The 20456-nt window shown below is 40.4% G+C and overlaps 2 protein-coding genes across 2 annotated transcripts; one reads left to right on the top strand and one right to left on the bottom strand.

Annotated features, from left to right (window-relative positions):
- Nucleotides 1-1959: 1959 nt before the first annotated feature.
- Nucleotides 1960-17564, bottom strand: DUS2 (dihydrouridine synthase 2). The gene is made up of 16 exons (XM_059481482.1): nucleotides 17539-17564; nucleotides 17077-17216; nucleotides 16118-16163; nucleotides 15336-15427; nucleotides 14445-14488; nucleotides 13726-13786; nucleotides 12571-12618; nucleotides 11907-11972; nucleotides 10144-10214; nucleotides 9673-9759; nucleotides 9399-9567; nucleotides 8323-8444; nucleotides 5586-5729; nucleotides 4351-4438; nucleotides 3646-3719; nucleotides 1960-2451 (listed from the first exon to the last, which is right to left on the bottom strand). Exons 2-16 carry the CDS (start codon nucleotides 17197-17199, stop codon nucleotides 2214-2216), a joined length of 1473 nt encoding a protein of 490 aa, XP_059337465.1. The 5' UTR covers nucleotides 17200-17216; nucleotides 17539-17564; the 3' UTR covers nucleotides 1960-2213.
- Nucleotides 17565-17643: 79 nt separating this feature from the next.
- On the top strand, nucleotides 17644-19920 carry DDX28 (DEAD-box helicase 28). The gene has a single exon (XM_059481439.1). The coding sequence runs from the start codon at nucleotides 17644-17646 to the stop codon at nucleotides 19276-19278; it is 1635 nt and encodes a 544-aa protein (XP_059337422.1). The 3' UTR covers nucleotides 19279-19920.
- Nucleotides 19921-20456: the final 536 nt, after the last annotated feature.

Genomic DNA, 20456 nt, shown 5'->3' with positions numbered 1-20456 from the left:
TATCTAATACATAGGACTCTCACTACATATATATATTCACAAGGACTCCTTTATAACAATACATATATTCAGGCCCCTACATTTCCCCCCTTTTCTTTTAACAATTTCTCCATTACACAATTACAATATCCATATCTGTCCCAGCTCTCAGGCTGCCACAGCTCTCAGCTGTCCTATCTTCCACTGTCCCAGCTCTCCGGCTGCCACAGCTCTCGGCTGTCCGGGGGATTCCATACCTTCTCCTTGGCTGCATGTTTTTTATCACGTCGGGGTCACCAATTGTTGTTGTTATCTTATTGTATTTCATATTTCTGGAGTCCCATCTTAAAGTCCATACCTTCTTGCTGGTCCTATTATGCAGCTCCTTTCTGCAGCACAGTTCCTCATGGTTTCCACAGGGGCTCCTCCTGGGCTCTCGACCCAACCCCCTTTTATCCCAGAGCCCTTCATGAGCTACAGCTGCTACCCAACCAAGGATCCCACAGCTGTAGCTCATCCAGAGCAACAGGACCCACCTATCTAATACATAGGACTCTCACTACATATATATATTCACAAGGACTCCTTTATAACAATACATATATTCAGGCCCCTACAGACCTAAAAATGACTTTTTCTTTATTATTGTGGCTTCAAATAGTTCTGACAAAAGTAAGATATTCCAGATAGAATTTATAATAGGAAAAGGGCTACTTCTGAAATTTCTGATTAATACTACAAATTTTTTTAGTGCTTCAGAGTAAAATTGTAGCACTAAAATGATGTCAAATATAAACATATTAAAGTGGGTTTACTGTAATGTACAAATTGAACAAGAAAAACTTCTTCCTAAACTGTATAGACTTACTGTCAATTAATCTAAACAGCAAACATTTTAACTTCACAACCCTGAATACTGTCTGATGAGATACTGTTTTTCCTTTTTAAAATAATGGTTTAATGTGGCACTAGCACTTGAGGAAAAGAAGCAAATTTTTAAAGAGAAAGATTCTTTATGAGTTACAGCCAAATGAATTATATCTTGTAAATTCTTTATCCAAAGTACTTTAGAGATCATGGCATGATACATCCCCATCATTTTGTTTTCTGACCAGAGCTGATAATCTCACAATCCCTCACACTGTTGAGTGAAACTAAGCCACTGTTTCAATAGACTGTTAACAACAAATCTCTCTGAATTCTTTTGGCATCTTTTTGAGGATTCAGAACTCTAATTTGAATGAGACAAGCTCAGCTGAGCTGTCCTGAATTACACAGGGTCTGTATCCTCTCCGGGCATACAGCATTTACTTACAGTTTACTTTAATAAGAGGTTGTGATGATGAAAACAAAGAAGAGAACATGGGCCTTTGATCAAGACCCCTGTATCTCCAACAGCTGATTGCTGAGACAAACAAGGTCACATTTCAAGAACATACAAGGCCATATTTGGATGGCCATTACTGCAAGTAATCTACTTGTAGACATTTACGAGGACTTTCAAGTTCAAAAGACAAAAAGAACCTTCATTCAACAAAGTCAGTGCTACCAGGCTTGGCTCCAGCTCCTTACTGGAAAGACACAATTGTTAACACCTAAGACCAGAAAAGGAGAGTTAATGGTACTGCCTATTTCTGAAGGTAAAATATAGTAGAAGTTATCACAGAAGAATGTTATTTTAATGCTTGTCTTACAATTTTTAAGTCCTTCTTTCTGCAAAAAAACTTTTTCTTGATACATGAAGGGTATAAACAAAGCTTGCAAAACATGCATGAAACTCAATTGACACAACCATGCCTACTTTGCTACTAATTATTTTCCTACATTGATTTTTCTGATTAACTACACAGTTCCAATACACAGTTAGATTCCTCTGTTTGTGGATGATGTATCAATACATCTCTTACCCGCACACTGTAGACTTATTAAGAATAAAAAAACAAGTAATGAAACCAATGACGAAGTTGCTTTGAAAATAACTGATATTTTAAAAAAGTTTTATTACTGGGATTACCTTCTCCATGTTGTTTAAAATCAAGTTCCTAATTATCATCTGAAAGGCACCATAGGGACAGTGGGTGGTGAACAGTAAACATCTCAGTGGCATCTTTCACAACTGGGAAATGTATCTGTCTCTGAGAGAATCCAAACGAAACGTGAACAGCAAGATATACAAACAGGAGCTCATTTGTAGCTGCATAGGCATGAAACCTCTAATTTCCATTAATTCCATGCTATCGTGGCATCTTCGGCACATTCATGTCAGAAGTGTCTTCAATAAAATTGGCTTTTTTATGGGAAGGCTCAGCAAGCTCCTCTCCATGGTCTCTGTTAATCAGGGGCTCCTGGTCCCCCCTCTTGCGTTTGTTAATCAGGTGATTTTCTCCCTCACAGAGCTTTCCCTCTGGGACACCCAGTGCTCTCAGACAGACAATAGCTGCAGCCTGTTCTGCCAGTTTCTTGGACTTGTCCCTGAAGAGCAAGCACACAGAGCACACGTGAAAGTAGAAACTGAGGTCTCTACACTGCCAAGAGACAATTTCCTGTCTCTGATGCAACATCATGAAACAAACAGCATTTGTCGTCATCTCACAGCAGAAAAACAAACCAGGTCATTTCCAGAAATTATTTCAATCTTGCTAAGTGTCAAGTGTTGATGCATCACTCCTGATGCAATATTCCTAGAAAATCTGTCTCTATCAGGGCTTGTCTCCTGAACACTCTCCATGTCAAAGGTACACAGCCAATGTGTGTTTGCCCCACAGAAAGGTAACTTTTACACATCTGATCACTAAACAAAACTGAGTTATGAAGGATCACTTTTCTTGAAAGAGGCTCAGGCGTAAGTACATTCTCTGTCAGCTGGACAAGTTCATTGATGCTGACAAAAGCAGGAACTGTTCCGCAATAATAAAAATTCTGTCACTTCTGAGAAAGACTGCCCATCACACATTTGTGGAAGTCAGTATTTGAAACCATTTTCTTCTCAAAATTTCATATCAGCTGAGCATAACTTCCTAAAGTCTCTGAACAGGAAGGCTGCAAAGCAGTTGTGTGTGCTTGTCCTGTTTGAAATGTTCAATGCTGAGCTCTAGCTTTGCAGATAAATCAAGATCACCTTAGGTGCAAATGCCTCAAAATCAACTCTGGTATTAATAGATGATTGTATAAAATACCATCAAGAAACTTTAGAGCAGACCTGGGTGGAGCTGCTAATTAACTGTGATCTCCAAGAACTCTGCTTCACTGAATACAGACACTTAGTCCTGACTTCTTATTGGAAAGGATCTGCTGCAGTGGCTGAAGACATAACCTGCTCCAACATTCCCCTCTGCCTCCCTTGGCTTCTTTCTGCACTCATCACATACAGAATGGAACTGGGTCACTTATTTGCTCCCCTTCCAATACAATTTGTGGACTAACACAAAGTGAATTAAAATCTGTAACTGTTTACTTGATTATGCCAGTGCTTACTTCCTCTTGTCACATTCAATTCTCAGAAGTTTTTAATCCTTTCTCCCTCCTAGAAGTAGCTTCAGGAGGTAACTTTCAGTTGAACTTCATCAAAGGCAAATGGAATAAACTAGAATATCCTTTTAATGAAAGTTTTTAAGCAACATTTCAGAAACAAAAATCCAGCTGAAAAACCCATTAAGGATGGCTTACCACAGACTTGATCGGTATTTTCGCTCAGCTACTGTCACTACTGAGCAGAATAATCTATCCAGTGGTCTTTGAACCTGTAGAAAAAAAAGAATTGAAAGGGGTTGTCAAAAACCAGTCATGTAATTTAAATAAGAAACAACATCATCAACATTGCTTCATATTTATAAAGATAAGGATAACAAGTAACATAACTTTAACATTACTCTAATTCACACCACAAATTTCACCATACATATACAACATCAAAAAATTAACAAATTGTCCAAGTTATAAATATTTTTGCTTTACAAAACTAAAAAGTAATCAAATAATGTTGCCAATGTAACCAAACAGGTGCTCCTGTCCCATACAGCTCCTATCTGTAACAGTGTGCAACAGAGAAAACATTCCAAGACTTAATTCTTTACTTCACAGAAGTAGTAAAAAGTGAGTCGTGGGTTTCTATATAATGACCAGAAAGTTACAGCAAAACTTCTTTCACAAATTAATCAAAAGCAGACTGAAGGCCTGACTTTGGATTTTTTATTTTCTAATAAAATAAGCTGCTGTTGCCATATCTGTGTGCATTACCATTTCTGCAGCTGCTTTCTGAAAGAGCTAAACCAGAAAGCTGAAGCAGAATTTCTCACTACCTTGAGTCCTAAAATACTTAATTTCATATACAAGGCAGAGGGAGAGGTTTGAAAGAATTTCTCATTGACTCACAGTTTCATAAACAGGCTGAGGATGCTTTTCTTTCCTGCACCATTCCAGAAGATACATTTTTGGAGTGATCTGTGGTGGATATTCTCGCCTAGACAGAAAAATTTGTTGTCAACAATGGTGCACAAAGTTCTATTTTAAAAAGACAGTGATGTCTTTTGTATTACTTCTACCAATTATTTGAAGTGTAATTTTACAGCTCAAATTATGAAGATGCTTCTTCTTCATTAGAGAACTCAAGTAATAGGTGTGACAAAACATCTAAAATAAAATCTAAAGTTTTCCTGAACATTTACACCCTGTAGTAATACAGCTAGAGAAGACATACTTAGCAGAAAGGAGATTCTAACTATGTGACACAGAAGAGAGATACAGTTTGCTACTGCTTATTATAAGCACCAATTAAACACCAGTAGTAAAAAGGAGAAGCTGCTTTTGTTACGAAGCAGTAATCAAATGAAAAAAAAGGGTAGAAAATGTAGGAATTTATTCAGTTATCAACAAAGAATTACAGACCCTTACATATGGCAGAAAAAAAAACATTTTAAAAAATCTGTATTCAGTTCTCAAGGAGTCAGGAAATATATCCTTTAAATATTAAAGCACTATGACTGCATTTGTGGAAGATTTTGCATATCATACTTGAGCTGTTTGATAGGCCTATTAGCAAAACCAGCAAATATGAGTTTAACATGGAAAGTAACAGCAATTCTACAGGCTTCAGAGATTATAATTAAAAATGATATAAAATAGAATTCAACTCCATGAATTAATTTTTCAAGGAACAGCTTATGAGTGGAACACATTTGGAAGACTTCAGATGAGCGTGTTCTCTGCTTAGAAGAGTATTAAGAAATTTGTTCAGGACTTTTTATAGAAAAATTATGTTTTAGTCAAGTTTCACTAAAAATAACTGAACTCTACATATTTGTAATACACTTTTCTACATGGAGATTTTCTATTTTTAATTTTCTTTTAGAGCACTCAGCACTTTCAAAAATTAAGTGAGAGAATTAAGCCGTCTCGGGAAGCCTGGAACTAGAGAACATCCTACAGCATCCAAATGGCACAGGAAAAGTGGTGATTATGCAATGATGTTCACTTACTGCTTCATAGGAATTCACCCAGTAAGTGCTGTTTTGCAAATCATCATTTTCAAAAAACTGTTAAGACACTGTCAGCTTCACAGTTATTATTCAGAGATGCAAGAGAGTGAAAAATTTGATTTGCACACTTACTTGTCAAATCTAACAGCCATTTTTATTACATCTGGATCTTCTGTTTGGTCATCTTCATCTTGCACCTTGGTTTCTAAAGATGTTTTCTTTGCTTCAAAAATAGCTGTGGTTTCTTCATAGAAGTCACCCATTTCAAAGGCTTCACTATTCAAACAGAATTCCTTTATATTAGAGATCAGTTTATAAATTTTTGAATCACATTATGACAGAGAAAGAAAATGTAGAAATCAATTGTGTTTACAGTACATGTTAAGTGGAAGTGTGGCTGAATTCTGCACAGTGACATTACATTGAACTACAAGTAGGAAAAGGATGTTCTAATTTCCAGCACTACATATGCAATTTGTAGCCTGGAAGGGCAGGGAGAATCAGTCAGAAATACAGGTCCTGCAATGTTCGAGCTATTAGTTCATTAATAACTTGCAGCTGGATAAATCAGCAAACAAACATCTCAGTGTGACTCCTGGTGCATCAACTCCACAAGGGCAATACGAGCAAAAAGGAAGAAAAAGAATCTTCTTCTAATTATAGTGATTAAAAATACTATAAGCAATAAACACTATAGCATCCAAACCCCTCAAAATCTCAGATTTTCTGACTTCAGAGTATTATTCACAAGCCCAAATAAAGAGAAGCAGCAACAAGGATTTTAGTCAAAGGCAAAAGCCTCAAACCCTTTTAAATTTCAAACTCATGGCAGGTTGGATCTACTTTGAAAAACTGAGACTATTGATTTTCTACAGATGAAAATGGCAATAAAACCTGCAGCATAAAAGAGACTTTTACTTTTGGCTATGAAGATGCTGGTTGATACAGGACTGCTCAATGACAAAATGGATTTTGCCCACAAAGCCATCTCCAATGCTCCAAGCAAAAAAGCAATGAAGCTGAAAAATACTGACTTATGTGCTTCTAAGGGAAGGCAATTTATTACATACTGCTATGAAAATGTTTTGTGGGAAGAGCAGCAGGCTGCTCTCTTGCATTCAGCACTGAGGTTAAAGCTCAAATGGCTGTAACCCATCCTCACCACCAGGAGACAGCAGAATTATGCACTATAATTGTCTGAAGATAAAGTGGTGCATTTTAAAAACTGAATGTTCCTCAGTTATCTGGACATGAAACAGGTGGTTCAGAACAGGGGTTAAAAGACCAAGTTTGCTGGCAGAAAACAGTTTCATAAATTTCCAAATGGCTCTCTCTGTCCCCCTCTCCTGCACACACATTGCTTTAGCCCATTTTTGAAGTTTTACAAAACCAGAGAGTTTGATTTTGGAAGCCCCTAAAGAATTGTTAGGCATAGCACATAAACCCCATAGTTTTACACTAGATCTCTATCCAGTGTTTATGTGTATGAACTATGACACCTCTAATTACCTGTGTAAAACTGTTACTTACAGTATTTATTTTACATGCTCTGCAATGCTATTCATGCAGCAGAAAACACCACCACCCTCTGGGCTAAGACTTTACTGAAGCTGCAAAAGATTTGAGTTCTAATCTATACTTTATCTTTTTTCCTAAACTCAAAATCTATAATCAAAATAGTCTGTTAGCATACTAAAACAAGTTAAATTCTTTAAGTTGCCAAAGTGAAAAGTAACTTGCAAAGTTTAAATGTTGTTCATAGATTCCATTGCATCTTTAAGAATAATGAAGTCTAGCTCCCTTCATATATGCAATACAAATTCCCTTCATTGTACTGTAATGTAATAATCATGGACAGAATTATTTCTAGAAAGCCAAAATTGGTAAAAGGCAATAAAATGGCAAAAGGATTGCAGGCATTTCCATTTCTCTTGAACAGGAACCAAATGCTGATTAGGGTTTGCTAGAAACCAATACATTATTTTTCAAAATATTTCAAGCTTTCAACATTTCTATCCATTTTCATACACATTAGATATCAAACAGTTTCAGACTGCTCATTTTATAGAAAACAAGGAGACTTCTCCCCTCCCTTCTATCAGAAAGATAATTATAACACACAACATGGATATTACACATGCAAGCTCAGAGCTTTTTGTTCCATTTGAAATGTGTCCAAACCTGAATTCTCCTAATTCAGTGCTAATTCTTTATTCATCTGCCTATTTTATGGTTTCTCTCAAAATTTTTGTTCTTTCATTTCTGTCTCTCCCACTGAGAAATTTCATCCAGTCTGTTTCAGATATGCAGGATGATAAGATTCTTTAAAGCTACTATATGTCCTCAGAAAGATTGCCATTATTCATTAAGGTGTTCCAGAAACGAAAAGCAGCACAAAAAATTACAATTAAGTACCAGGCAACCCTGATGCATGTTTCTGTGTTTCTAAGTGTTCATTTAAAAAAAAATATGTTACAAATATTCCAGTAACGTTACAAACCTCACATGCAAGTGGGAAAGCTAAATCAAATCCTTGGAAGAAGACAAGTTCCACAAAATTTCAGACAAGCTGAAATTTTTCTTAATCGCTTCATGCAAATACTGGATAAATGCTTGTCACTCAGTGAAGCACCACTCAAATGAGTGTGCTGAATATAGAGAGTTTTAGGGCTAAAGATTTAACATCTGAGCATGGAGGAAACCTGAAAAAGTTTACTCTGATATTTCACATCTCCCATCAGGATTTTTGGGGGTTATTTTTGGGGTTTTTGTAACTTCTCCTGACAGTGTGAAATGCCAGGCAGTGCTGGACAGAGAAGTGGTGTGCAAGTTTGACAGAGTACAACTCTTTTCTGAAGTCCATGCTTACCAGATCTCCTGTGTGGACTGTGCAGCATGCAGCTTCTTACCCTGAGTAGTTTCCAACTGTTCTCTTAACATCTGACACAAGCAGTATTTAGTGTTGGTGTAGTGATTGTCATACCTCACTGCCTGATGGAAAGAAACAGAGAATTCAAAACCACACCAAACAAATTTATCTTCTGCACTGCACATGGTGTCTTGATGACTTCCCCAATCATTTTTGAAAGGCAAACCACAGTGCAGTTTCCTCAGTAACAGATTCAACATCACCCATGAATGTGACTATAATCTGATTATTTTGGCATGACTTCACCAACTAAAGTTCAACTGACTCATATACTTCTGAAGAAAGAGTTGACCTGTTTACATCATTGACTAGCAATGCACTGATATTTTAGTAAGTAACTCGTTAATAGCAAGATCAAATTAAAAAAAGAATTTGATTTGATGACATGATTAAAGTTCAGATTTCTGACTAATTCCTTATGACATCATTAAAATTTTGTCTTTTGAATAATGGATAAAACTTTATACATTAGATGACTTGGCTAATGGAACTACAGTACTACAACATAGTAATTTGCCAATTACTTTATTGGCAAATCATTCCCTTTGCTTTCCTACTGCAAATACTTCTTGACTGTGTTTGTGAAAAGTAATTAATTTCTAAAAGTGAATCTAGGAACAACTGATTATTTAGTACTCTTTCATCTTTCTGTTCAATGTTGTAAATTCGATATTGTATACTGTATATAATAATCTGCTCAGTTTGTACAACTGTGACTTCAAAAGGGTTGGACTACACATTTTTAGATTTCTTTACATTTTTAGATAGCCTGGTAAACCTCATAAATGTTCCCAAGAAACAAGGGCTAAAAAACATGTTTTCTGCATACAGATTTCTAAACAAAATCAAACAGAGGAAGCAGGGATTGATTTGCAAGGATTGTGTAACATGCACTATGTTAAAATATCCCCAGAACCAAGTCTTTGAAATTAAGAGGAGTTAAGATACTGCAGTAGGATTTGGACTAACAATTCTAAACAATGTTAATTACATGTAAGACCTTCATAAAAACATACATATTTGATGTAATCTTGCATGACATCCTTCAAGGGGCAAAACCCCTCTTTTCTGAAGACAGAGGGGTTCCACATGGCAGCACGAGCAATCATGACTGATGAGGCAGCTGTTGCTTTCTGGAAGGTCTCAATGTCTGCATATTCCTTAATGAACTCATGAGATCCTCCACTAAAAATTAACAACACTAATATAATTAATCATGCCTCTTTTTCCTGCACTTGTAAAACTTAAGTACAGGCATCTGACCAGAATGAGCTAATTGGTCCAACTTACTTTGCTATCACTGGAATGGAGACAGCTTCAGATATGGCCTTGATCACATCACAATGGACAGGGTGCTGAGGCCTCTCCTCCTTCTTCCTTTCCAACAGAAAAAAAAATAAGACGACCAAAGACTTCCTGTGGAATTTATAGATCTCTAAACCACAGCAGACATGACACAAGGATTATTGGGATATATTTGTTTCAACTTATTTGTTTTATATATTTCATTTTTTAGATACAAAGTATGCAAGATAATTTTAGTTTTATTTGGTCTTGAGAAAAAATATTTAGGAAAAGAGCAGCAAGGAGTTAAATTCCCTAATTACTGACTTGATTTCCTAGAACACCAATTCAGTTAACAGTTGAAATCAGAACCACATATTACATTTAGTGTATAGAGGATACTCATATCAGTCATATCATACTGTGGTACAGTCATCAACAAACTAAAAAAATCTTTCTTGCCTAAAATCAATTTACCTTCCATGGACTGCAATGGCAGCAATGCCAGTTTTCTCTATCCTCTTCACCAGATTGACAGTATCCTCCACCTGAGGGATAAGACAGTTGGACATGATTTTAATTCAAAGCAAAAGGAATAACTATCATGAATAACTACCATGTGACATTGTACAAACAAATGCTGGAAGTCTTCTTTTATCAAGAGTGATGTGATTCCTGCCTTTCATCAATAACATAACATGTACAAACATTTAATACATACTTCAATTAAAAACCTACATGCTATGGCAGAAAAAAAGAATGCATTTTCAATGCTTCCTTAAACCTAGAGATGATAAACTTTCTCAAACCAGGTAACACAATACTCTGTAGCAGGAGAATATTTTCCAAAGGTTTTCAGACTGTCAATTGAAAATGACTGGAACATTTGATGTTCCAGTCCTCTCTAATGACTACTCTGTAAATTGTATTTTACAGAGTCCTCTCTAATGACTACTCTGTAAATTGTAATTAAAATGCTTTTCAGTCAGAGGATGCCTTCTGAAATCAACCTAACATGCAATCACACAACTATAAATATTCCTCTCAGATGTGTCTTAAAAATGTTAACCAGCATCTAAAATATTCTAAGGATATTCTTACATGCCCAGTATATCTTCAAAGGGGGAAAATCCTCTTAAAAAGCAGAAATAAAATTTTCACACTGCTGCACTAGCCTGTCTTATGCATCTTTAGGGAAAGGGAGAATGAAAAAAAAGGCAAATTTTCCTTTCAAAAGCTGAAGGAATATCTGTGGCTCATCCCAAAGATATCAGATTCAGTCTGAAAACTGCAACATGTCCTAGCTGGCAGGGATGCAGAGACAGAAGCTCACCTGTTGTTCTGAGGGATGACATTATCCAAAACCAGCTTGAAACAAAAAGGAGGAGGCTCTGGGATAAAGGTGCCAGTTCTTTAATTTATTACTTCAGAACCAAAATGATCTGAGACTGGGTTACTGATTCTTTTCACACAAGCTTCAATTGTTTATCCCAACACATAAATGACGTCTGAACAAAGCTGGCTCAGGTAGAGTTCATCCATCTACTGAAATATCTGTTTAGGTCATATGCAGTCATTATATCTGGGAAGTAATTAAATACCCAATTGCTAAATTGTAATTAAATACTCAATTGCTAAATAATCAGTCTTTAAAAGAGAAGGTACTCCAAAAGGTACAATCTTTTGGAGGTTTAAAAATATGTAGAGAATACATCTTAAAAAAAAAAAAAAAAAAAGCAGTAAGGAAGCTACATCAGCTGTAAAAAAATTCTGGAAAAAGATCCTGAAAAAGACAGACCCCATAACTTCATTGGCTGTTCTAATTACAAGAACAAGAAAACAGTATAGAAGAAAAATTAGTCTAAAAGAACAGAAAACAATTATCTATTGGTCACCCCATGTGAAAAACAGGAACTAACAGCATCTAGTGGCTGCTTGAGAGTGCTGTCCTACACCCTCTGGAACCTCTATGACATAAAAATGACTCAGTTGAGAAATTTAGAGGACAAAAGCCTCTGTGCTCTTGCCTATCACAGAAACTGACAAGGCCACAGTCACAGTCTCTGTGCACCTGCAGGTCAGATTTAGGCTGGGACAGTATCCCAAACAGAAATTGTAAGTTCCAAGTGCTATTTCACAGCAACAGTGTACAGTGAAACATACTAGAACAACATATATTCTAACTGATAGCAAATCAGAGCAGTAACAGCTGAACAATTCAGAACAATTTATGCTCTTACTGAGGGCAAAATGCGGATTTTGCAGGTTATTGGTTTACAAATTCCTTTAACAAGGGTGGTCAATATCTGAAAAAAAAAAAAAAGGAAGACAAAAATCTGATCACAACAGTGGAATCACTAAAACTCTCCTCCTTTCTCTCTTGAAAATAAATTTGAATAATGTAACACTGTTTACTATACCCCTATAAAGAATCTTACATAGACAGACATATACAATCTGTAACTGAATATACAATTTTATCCAGTAGGTACATAAGACTACTTATAGTCTAAGACATTTTTACTGCCATTTCTTTGTTGATTTGAATTGGATTTTTAGAGAGCAATTAACTGCTGCTGGAGTTTCAACCCTGCTTTTAATATGGTGTGACCAGTGAACTCTGATTTCAAAAAACATGCATAGACATGTAAAACTCACAAATACTGCACTACACTGAAAGTTTTCAAACTGAAAAAAGCCCAAAAGTACAGTTTCATAGTCCACATAATGACAAGGAGAACTAAATCAAGAATATTTATCTATCACCTTAACTCCAGTGTCCTAAACTGAGTATTCCACTCAAGCAATCACAAATTTGTTGTTTATTAACTCATTCCTGCTGCCAGTAGAGCACAGTGCACAATTCTTCCCAAGGCACCTCCAGCCCTACCAGGTGATACTTACAGACTCTATTTTGTCAGGATCAGACAGCAGTGCTGCTCCCATACCTCCCTGGGAAAACAGAGAGAAGCTGTTACCCACTAGGCAAACACATTTTTCAACTCAATTGTTTTGCCTAAATAGCAAATAGAAAAAAAGCAGACCACAACAAAAGCACAATATCATATTAAGGAAAAAATGGCAAAATTTAAAATACAGAAGCATTACTGAACACCGTGGTGCTACATTTCTTAGACCTGTATCAGAATAATTAAGCAATAATTCAGGGATCACCTTGCTCTCATCACTTTAGGGAGCAGACAGGATTTCAGGAAGCTATTTTTAGCAAACATAATCATCCACTTTCCCATTTTTCATCCATAAAATAATTATGAACAATTTAATATTTTAGCTGCTCTTCCCACTGTTTCATCTGCATACATAGATGCAGAGGCCAATAACTTTTTTGTACAAATTTTTTTGACCCAGAACTATTATTGGAGAATAACCACTCACCAGCAGTTGTACTCCTGCTATTTCACCCTAGTACAAGATGGATATTTGGTGTTTTGTTCTTAATTACAGCTCTGTGGAGCATTTGACATCAAAATGGAGTGCCATGGTTCAATTTATTGATCCTTTATCTCTACATCAAGTAGCTTAACAGTCCTAACAATCAGTTTGACTGCTCTGCTCTAGTCACAGATACAGGACTAATTTAGAACTGCAGGTACTTTATTACAAAACAAACAAACCAGGTTTTAAGTGACCCATTGTACTCTCATTTAAAACTGACTAAGAATTGAATTCAGCATTACTAAGCTGTGACTACTTTTTGCTATCTATTTGCTCAGATGACAAACTGTGATTTCAAATTTTATTAAGGCTAGGTGGAACTTATTTCACTCACCCAACAAATTAATGACTTCAGAAAAATACTAAAAAATCCTAACCACTTTATTTTATCTAGCCTTTAAGGATTTTCTAGCAGCCTATGTTATTTTACTGTACTAGGGCCATGACACCTTCCAGAGTGTTCTGTTTACTACAAACAATTAAATTTAATTTTTCTCTTAATCAAAATTTTACTGCTTGAATTTGAAAACCAGACCATGTACTCCACACTCCATATCTCTAAGACAGAAAAGGCTCATTTAAGAGTAATCAAAATCCCCTTGCCTTAGTAGAATATTCTTTTGGGCATCCCATGTTGATATCAATACCAGCCACATCACTCTCTCTGAAAGAGAAGGAAAAATCAAAATATTTTTTAGCATATTAGAACAAGAATCAAGAAACAGACATCTTGCCACATAATTTGTTCCACCATCATAAAGGCTTAAATGAGAACTTAAGGTAAATTTGAACTTCTGAATTTTTAGCTTCTCACTTATTTAAGTTAAATATATAAATCTTAATGATGGTCTGAAGATCAGACTCTTCACAGGTTTCAATAACCAGTGCTGTGCAGAAGCTGCAGATACTCATCTTAAATACCTTCTATGTACTTAATCCTATATAAAGTATATCCACCACTAAATTCATCACTATAGTAACCCCTATTGAAACTTCCATCTATTTAAATGGAGGCTTAAAACCACCTTTTTAAGAGCCATTTTTGGTTTCTGCACAATACATTACTGCAGGCTTTAAACCACAAACAGTAAGGGACATTTTCAGGTGTACTGGTCTTGCAGCAATACCCAGGGTTCATACTGGAGAGATCAAGGACACACTTGCACTAGCAAGAAGCTATCCCAGCACAGAATTCATACAGCTGAACTTTTCCTGGATCTATCAAGAGCTATCATAAAAAACCTGTCTTCTACAATAATTCCTCTGCACAAAAAATCCCAGACAAACCCAAGGTGAGAAGGGGTTGAGGGAAGATGACTTACACAAGTTTAGCTACTGCCAGGGCTCTTTCAGCATCTGCTGAACCCTGTTGGTAAAAGAAGAGGATTTATAATTACAAAATATCATCAAATTAATAACAAAACAAGGTGCTTACTTGCACATGTGTACAACTATATTTGTTCTGAACATTCAGTACAGACAGAGACCCACTCAGGGGCACACTGGATATTTCAAACATTTACCTACAGGACATAGTGGAGTCAGCCACTGGATGATAAAAGGTGATACAAAAAAGCATCCAAAGATGTCTATCTGCCCTCTTCACCTACAGCAATATTAAATGTTCTTAGCCCCTCAGCAACAGATATCTATTTTAATGTTCTTAAAAAGCTCCACTAATAACAATTCTACAGACTCTACAAGCAACTTATTTGAGGGCTACATTACCACTGAAAAGGGTCTTTTCAGTATCTAATGCAGTCCACTCATGCTTCCCCCTCCCTCCAAGGCCATCATCTCTTGTCTACACAGAGTGGTCTCTAAGAGCAAATTACTGTCATTTTCTTTTCAGCAAAGAGACTCTTTAACCCATTTGTGCAAAGCCAATGCAATCATTAATCCCCTCTTATCTATACTAAACAATGCTGTCTTTTTCAGTCTTTCCAGTGACACTGTTCACAGGACAGTGAAAAACTTCAATGTGTGATCAGACATCAGCACAATTTATATCCACATCCATAAGTTCAGAAATATCTAAGATACCCCTTACAAAACCAAGCTGCTGAGGAGCACAGAGGTTATCTTAATCACCTCTTAGGAGAACTTACAATGCAGAATCTTGGTTTGTACCAACAGCTCAGAAATTCTGCAGCACCTTTGGTGTGAAGCCACCTCATTTAATTATGTTGGTAGAAGAGTCTCTAGTTTCTTACCATTTGGAAGACAACACGCTCTCTCTCCCTTTCACAAGTTCTGAAAACAACTCTGTCATTAGGTGCAACAAAGTCCACTGTTTCAAGTACTTCTGTATGAAATGAGAAACAGATAAAAATTCTGTACAAATGCTACAAATGCAAAAATTAAAAAAAGTCACATGACCATGTCATTTGTATATAAATGAAATGCCATCAAAGGCATGTGATGTTCCTTGAAAAGTATCAAAGCCCAATGATGACTCAGCCAGAATGAACAGTACTATTTTGGGGAAGGGGCAGGAGGGGAGAGGAGATTTGTAGTGAACTTCTGTTTCCCACCAGGGACACTGCAAATAACTGTCTCTATGCCACTCAGACAGGGCCAGGTCCCAAAGGTACCTTTTTAAGAACTTGCAGTGACAATCATGTTATTCCAAATCCAGCCCATGGACTTCAAGTTAATAAATGAATGATAAACAGTGATGTTTGTATGTGTTGCTTGAGACTAAAAGGTGTGTATATTATCATGTCACAAACAGCTAACATTTAAAAAGACATGTAATTGGAAACTGTCTCTACTGCAGTCCAAACAAACTGGAAGTTGAAAACTAGAGCAGCTGACAGGTCTAAGGCAGCACTTCAAAACCTTACTGTAAGCCCCTAGACACAATTCAGTGAGATGGTAAGTACTGATACATCACTATAATCACTAGAAAAATGCTTTAGAGAAATAATTACCCTTTCTCTTAAATAGAAAAGAGACTTCTTACAGGTATTATCAAAAGAAATGCCATACTTACCATTTACAACCCTCTTACACTGCAGCATCTTTATGTCAATCAGCTCCTGAGTAGAAAGGATAAAAAAATCTCAGTGAGTTGAATTGTTTCAGCTAGTCAGCTCTAAACAATTGCCCATTTTATTAAGTAATTATCTAGAGAGACCAACTTCGCTGAGCAACCTCTCCCAGTACCTCAGCACCCTCTGGTTAAAGAACTTCTTACTAATATCTAATCTAAAGCTGTCCTCTCTTTAGTTTAAAACTATTACCCCATGTCCTATCGCTATCTGTCCTTGTAAAATGTTCCTCTCTCTCCCTTTTAAAAAGCTCCCTTTAAGCACTGGAAGGGCTCAACGAGGTCTCCTCAGAGCGTTCTCTTCCCCAGAGAGAACAATCCCAACTCTCTCAGCCTGTGTTTGTAGGAGAGGTGCTCCAGCACTCTGATCAGCACTGTGGCCTCTCTGGATCTACTCTAACAGGTCCACATAGTTCTTGTGCTGAGGACCCCACACCTCAGTTTCAGGCAGCCTTAAAAAAAAGTGTTTAAGAAACAAGGAGAGCAATGCTATATAGGAGTGAAATACATGGAGACACAGCAGAACTAACCAGATGAGACATGAAGTCAGTCTTCAAAGTTGCTTCAAAGTTCTGACTCTACTGAAACAAAATGCAAAACAAAACCCCAAAAAACCCAACACCCTACCCCCCTCAAATGCAAATAAAAGTACAACTTGAGGAAATTATTATGATGTTTTGTCTAAATTACGTGAAGTTACTGAACAGTCTATAAATATGGATTTGCCATAAGTTGAGAATGGCTCTGAGACATGCCTCAAGACAAAGAGATTCTTCTTTCCTCATTTTTAATTGAAAACTATGTGTAAAAAGAACAAGTCATACAATAAAAAACGTCCATTTGTACTTTCCTTAATAACAATGTTGTCAGATAAAACCGCCTCATTAGCTCCTTCTCCATACCTCACAGTACACGATATCGGCACCGTAGTCCAGAGCAAGCAGCCGCATGGGGAGCGTCCCCACTCGCACCATTGGAGCCAGGATCTTCTTTCCCCTGAAGCACAGCGGTGCGTTCACCGTCATTCCCGTTGCTGTACCACCTGAAAGAGAGAGCCCAGGGGCACCGTCACGGAGTGTCATTTCCCACCCGCAAACACAGGCGTGTCCTTTCCTGGGAAGGGGCGGTGGGAGCCCCGCCAGGGGTGAGGGCTCGCCGGGCAGCGGGGACCGGGCTCACCCAGCCTGAGGACACCGGGGGCTGCTCCCCGCCCCACGGGCTCCTTCCCGAGCGAGGGGCCCCGCGCCGCCCCTGCCGGAGCCCCTCAGGGCCGCGACTGCTCCCGCGGTGGCGGCGTGGGGAACGCTCTCAGCCGGCGGCGAAAAAAGGCGAATGAAGGGAGCGGCAGCGCCGGCCGCACTCACCCTCCTCGCGTGGCTCCGCCGCGGCTCCGCGGGGCGGGGAGAGCCGGGGCCAGCGCCTGTTTCAGGCGTCATCGGGCAGCGCCGCCGCCCCACGTGCGGACCGCGATGGCGCTGGGCCGGGCAGGGCTCGCCCTCCCGCTGCTGCTGCCGCGGCGGCCGGCGGGCAGCGGGACAGCGGCGGCGGCGGGGAGCCCGCAGCCCCCCGGGGCCGTGGTGCGCGTCCCCTGGGCCCTGCGGCAGCGCCTGCAGCGGGGCGCGCAGCGCCGGCGGCGCGAGCAGCGGGAGGCGGCGGCGCCGCGTTCCGGGAAGCTGCTGCTGCGGAGCCGGCGGCCGGAGCTGAGCCAGCCCCGCTGGCAGACCGTGGGGCGCTGGGAGCAGCCGCCGCTGGTGTCGGCGGGATGGAAGCACCGGAAGGCGTACGGGGATTACTTCCAGCTAGAACCCTCGCAGCAGGCGGCTCCCGCCTTGCAGGCGCTGCCGGCTGAGAGGGGACAGGGCCCGACCTTCGCCGAGCTGGGGCTGCAGCCGGCGCTGCTGGCCGGCCTGGAGCGGCTCTCCATCGGCCGGCCCACGGCCGTGCAGCGCCTCGCCATCCCCGCGCTGCGCCGCGGCCGCAGCGCGCTGTGCGCCGCCGAGACGGGCAGCGGGAAGACTCTGGCGTACCTGCTGCCGCTGCTGGAGCGCCTGCTCGGCCGCCCCGAGGCGCCGGCAGCGGAGGCGGCGGCGGCGGGGCCGGCGGCGCCCCGCGGGCTGGTGGTGCTGCCGTCGCGGGAGCTGGCGGCGCAGGTGGGCGCGGTGGCGGCGGCGCTGTGCGCGCCCGCGGGGCTGGCGGTGCGCGGCCTCACGGGCGGCGGGGCCGCGGGCGGGCTGCGGAGGCAGCTGCGGGCGCCGCCGCCGGGCCCCGCCGTGCTGCTGGGCACCCCCGGCGCGCTGCGGGAGGCGCTGCGGCGGCGCTTCCTGGCCCTGGAGAGGCTGCGCTGGATGGTGCTGGACGAGGCGGACTCGCTGATGGACGAGTCCTTCACGGAGCTGCTGGAGGAGATCCTGGCACACGCGCCCCTGGCCGCCGGCGCTCCCGGGCCGGCCGGGCCCGACGAGGAGAGGACGCAGGTGGTCGTGGTCGGAGCCACCTTCCCCGCTGGGCTCAGCGAGACGCTGGCGAAATTCACTGACGTGGGCCGGTTTGTCACCCTCAGCACCCAGAGCCTGCACCGCCTGCCGCCTCACGTCCAGCAGAAGTTTGTCCGCCTCAAAGGCCGGGACAAGCTGCCCGAATTGCTGCAGCTGCTCAAGGAGCGCCCATCATCAGGCGGGGCTGTTCTCATCTTCTGCAACAGTGCCAGCACCGTCAACTGGCTGGGCTATATCCTGGACGACCACAGAATCAAGCACCTGAGGCTGCAGGGGCAGATGTCGGCAGCTGCTAGAGCCGGCATCTTCGCCGCTTTCCAGAAGGGAGACGTGTCTGTCCTTGTCTGCACTGACCTTGCCTCACGGGGGCTGGACACCAGCAGTGTGCAGCTGGTGGTCAACTATGACTTCCCAGACACCCTGCAGGACTACCTGCACCGTGCCGGGAGAGTCGGCCGCGTCGGGAGCAAGGCACCCGGAGCTGTGGTTAGTTTTGTCACCCATCGGTGGGACGTGGACCTGGTACGGAAAATAGAGACTGCAGCCCGGAAAAGGACAGGTCTCCCAGGGATGGACTCTATTAATAAACCTTCTCCTAATGCAGGTTGATTCAGGTTGCCCGGCATTCCCTGGTAGGGGCTTCCCTTGAGGCCGTCAAGGCAGAGTGAATGAGCTGCTGTGTGTAAGAGAGATTGAAAGAATAGAGCTGAGTTTCAGAATCAGATGACCAGATTAACTTTGTGCACTGTTCTGGAAGCTGCAGTATTCGTTTGCACAGCCATCATAACATGTGGCTTTCTCAAAGGAAACTAGTAAGAGAGTAATAGAATGTTTTTGGAGAATATTGAAGAATTACTTCATCAGTTGATTTGGTTTACTTATTTTGAGACATAATTTAAATTCAAATCCAAATGAAAGTATGTTTGTATGATATACAGTTCTATTGCATTTCATTACTGCCCACCACCATCAGCTAATATTCGTTATTAAAACTGAAAAGTTGCTACTGTGGCAGAAGAAAAAACCTGACCAGTTACAGACACAAAGGACTAAAGATCAAAGGATGTTTTATTTTCTTGTGATGTAGCAGTTCATTTGGAGAATTCTAGACCAGATACCTGTACAATGGGAATGAGAAGGCACAATAATTCCTGGGACTCTTTCAAGGCCTTAATTTGTTATTTTATGGTTACCTTTCACTGAGAAATGGGATCTTGCTCCTTCATATTATATTAAATAAAAAGCCCTAAAGTGTTTCCTGTACATTTTTTTCTGCATACTATAGTGACATGTACAGTTTCTGAACTGGTTGTAAAAAAATCAAAAAACCCCAACCCCCAGCACACTGGAAGATGGCTTCTGTTAAATAAGTGTGTTGACTCACAGGTTCTAATGACTCTCACCTAACAGAGTGAGTGTAGGATTTCTTTTGAATGTTGTGCCTTTGTCCTATTTTGCTTCCAACCAAGAGAGTTGAAGTGAGTCTGAGGTTATTTCATATCTAGCTGCTAGTTTGTATCCATGGTAAATAGTCACACAAATAAGCATTTTAGCTCTGATTTCTGTTGCAGTTATTTGCCCCAACCCTTTCTCTTGGTGGCTGTTTTTCCCATGCTCTCTGCTTTAGGCTATGCTATCACTGGGAATGTAGAAATAGCAGATTTCTACATTATAGTAAATGAGAAGATCACAGCATTGGATCTAAATCTAGTTCCTAAGCAAATAATTCACTGGAGCTACTCTCTAGGGTAAAAGTTAAACAAAGAGAAAACTTGTGCAGATAGTCA

The sequence above is a fragment of the Ammospiza nelsoni genome, chromosome 13 (genome assembly GCF_027579445.1).
Source record: "Ammospiza nelsoni isolate bAmmNel1 chromosome 13, bAmmNel1.pri, whole genome shotgun sequence".
In the NCBI taxonomy this organism is placed as follows: Eukaryota; Metazoa; Chordata; class Aves; order Passeriformes; family Passerellidae; genus Ammospiza; species Ammospiza nelsoni.
This window is presented reverse-complemented; position numbering and strand designations above follow the sequence as displayed.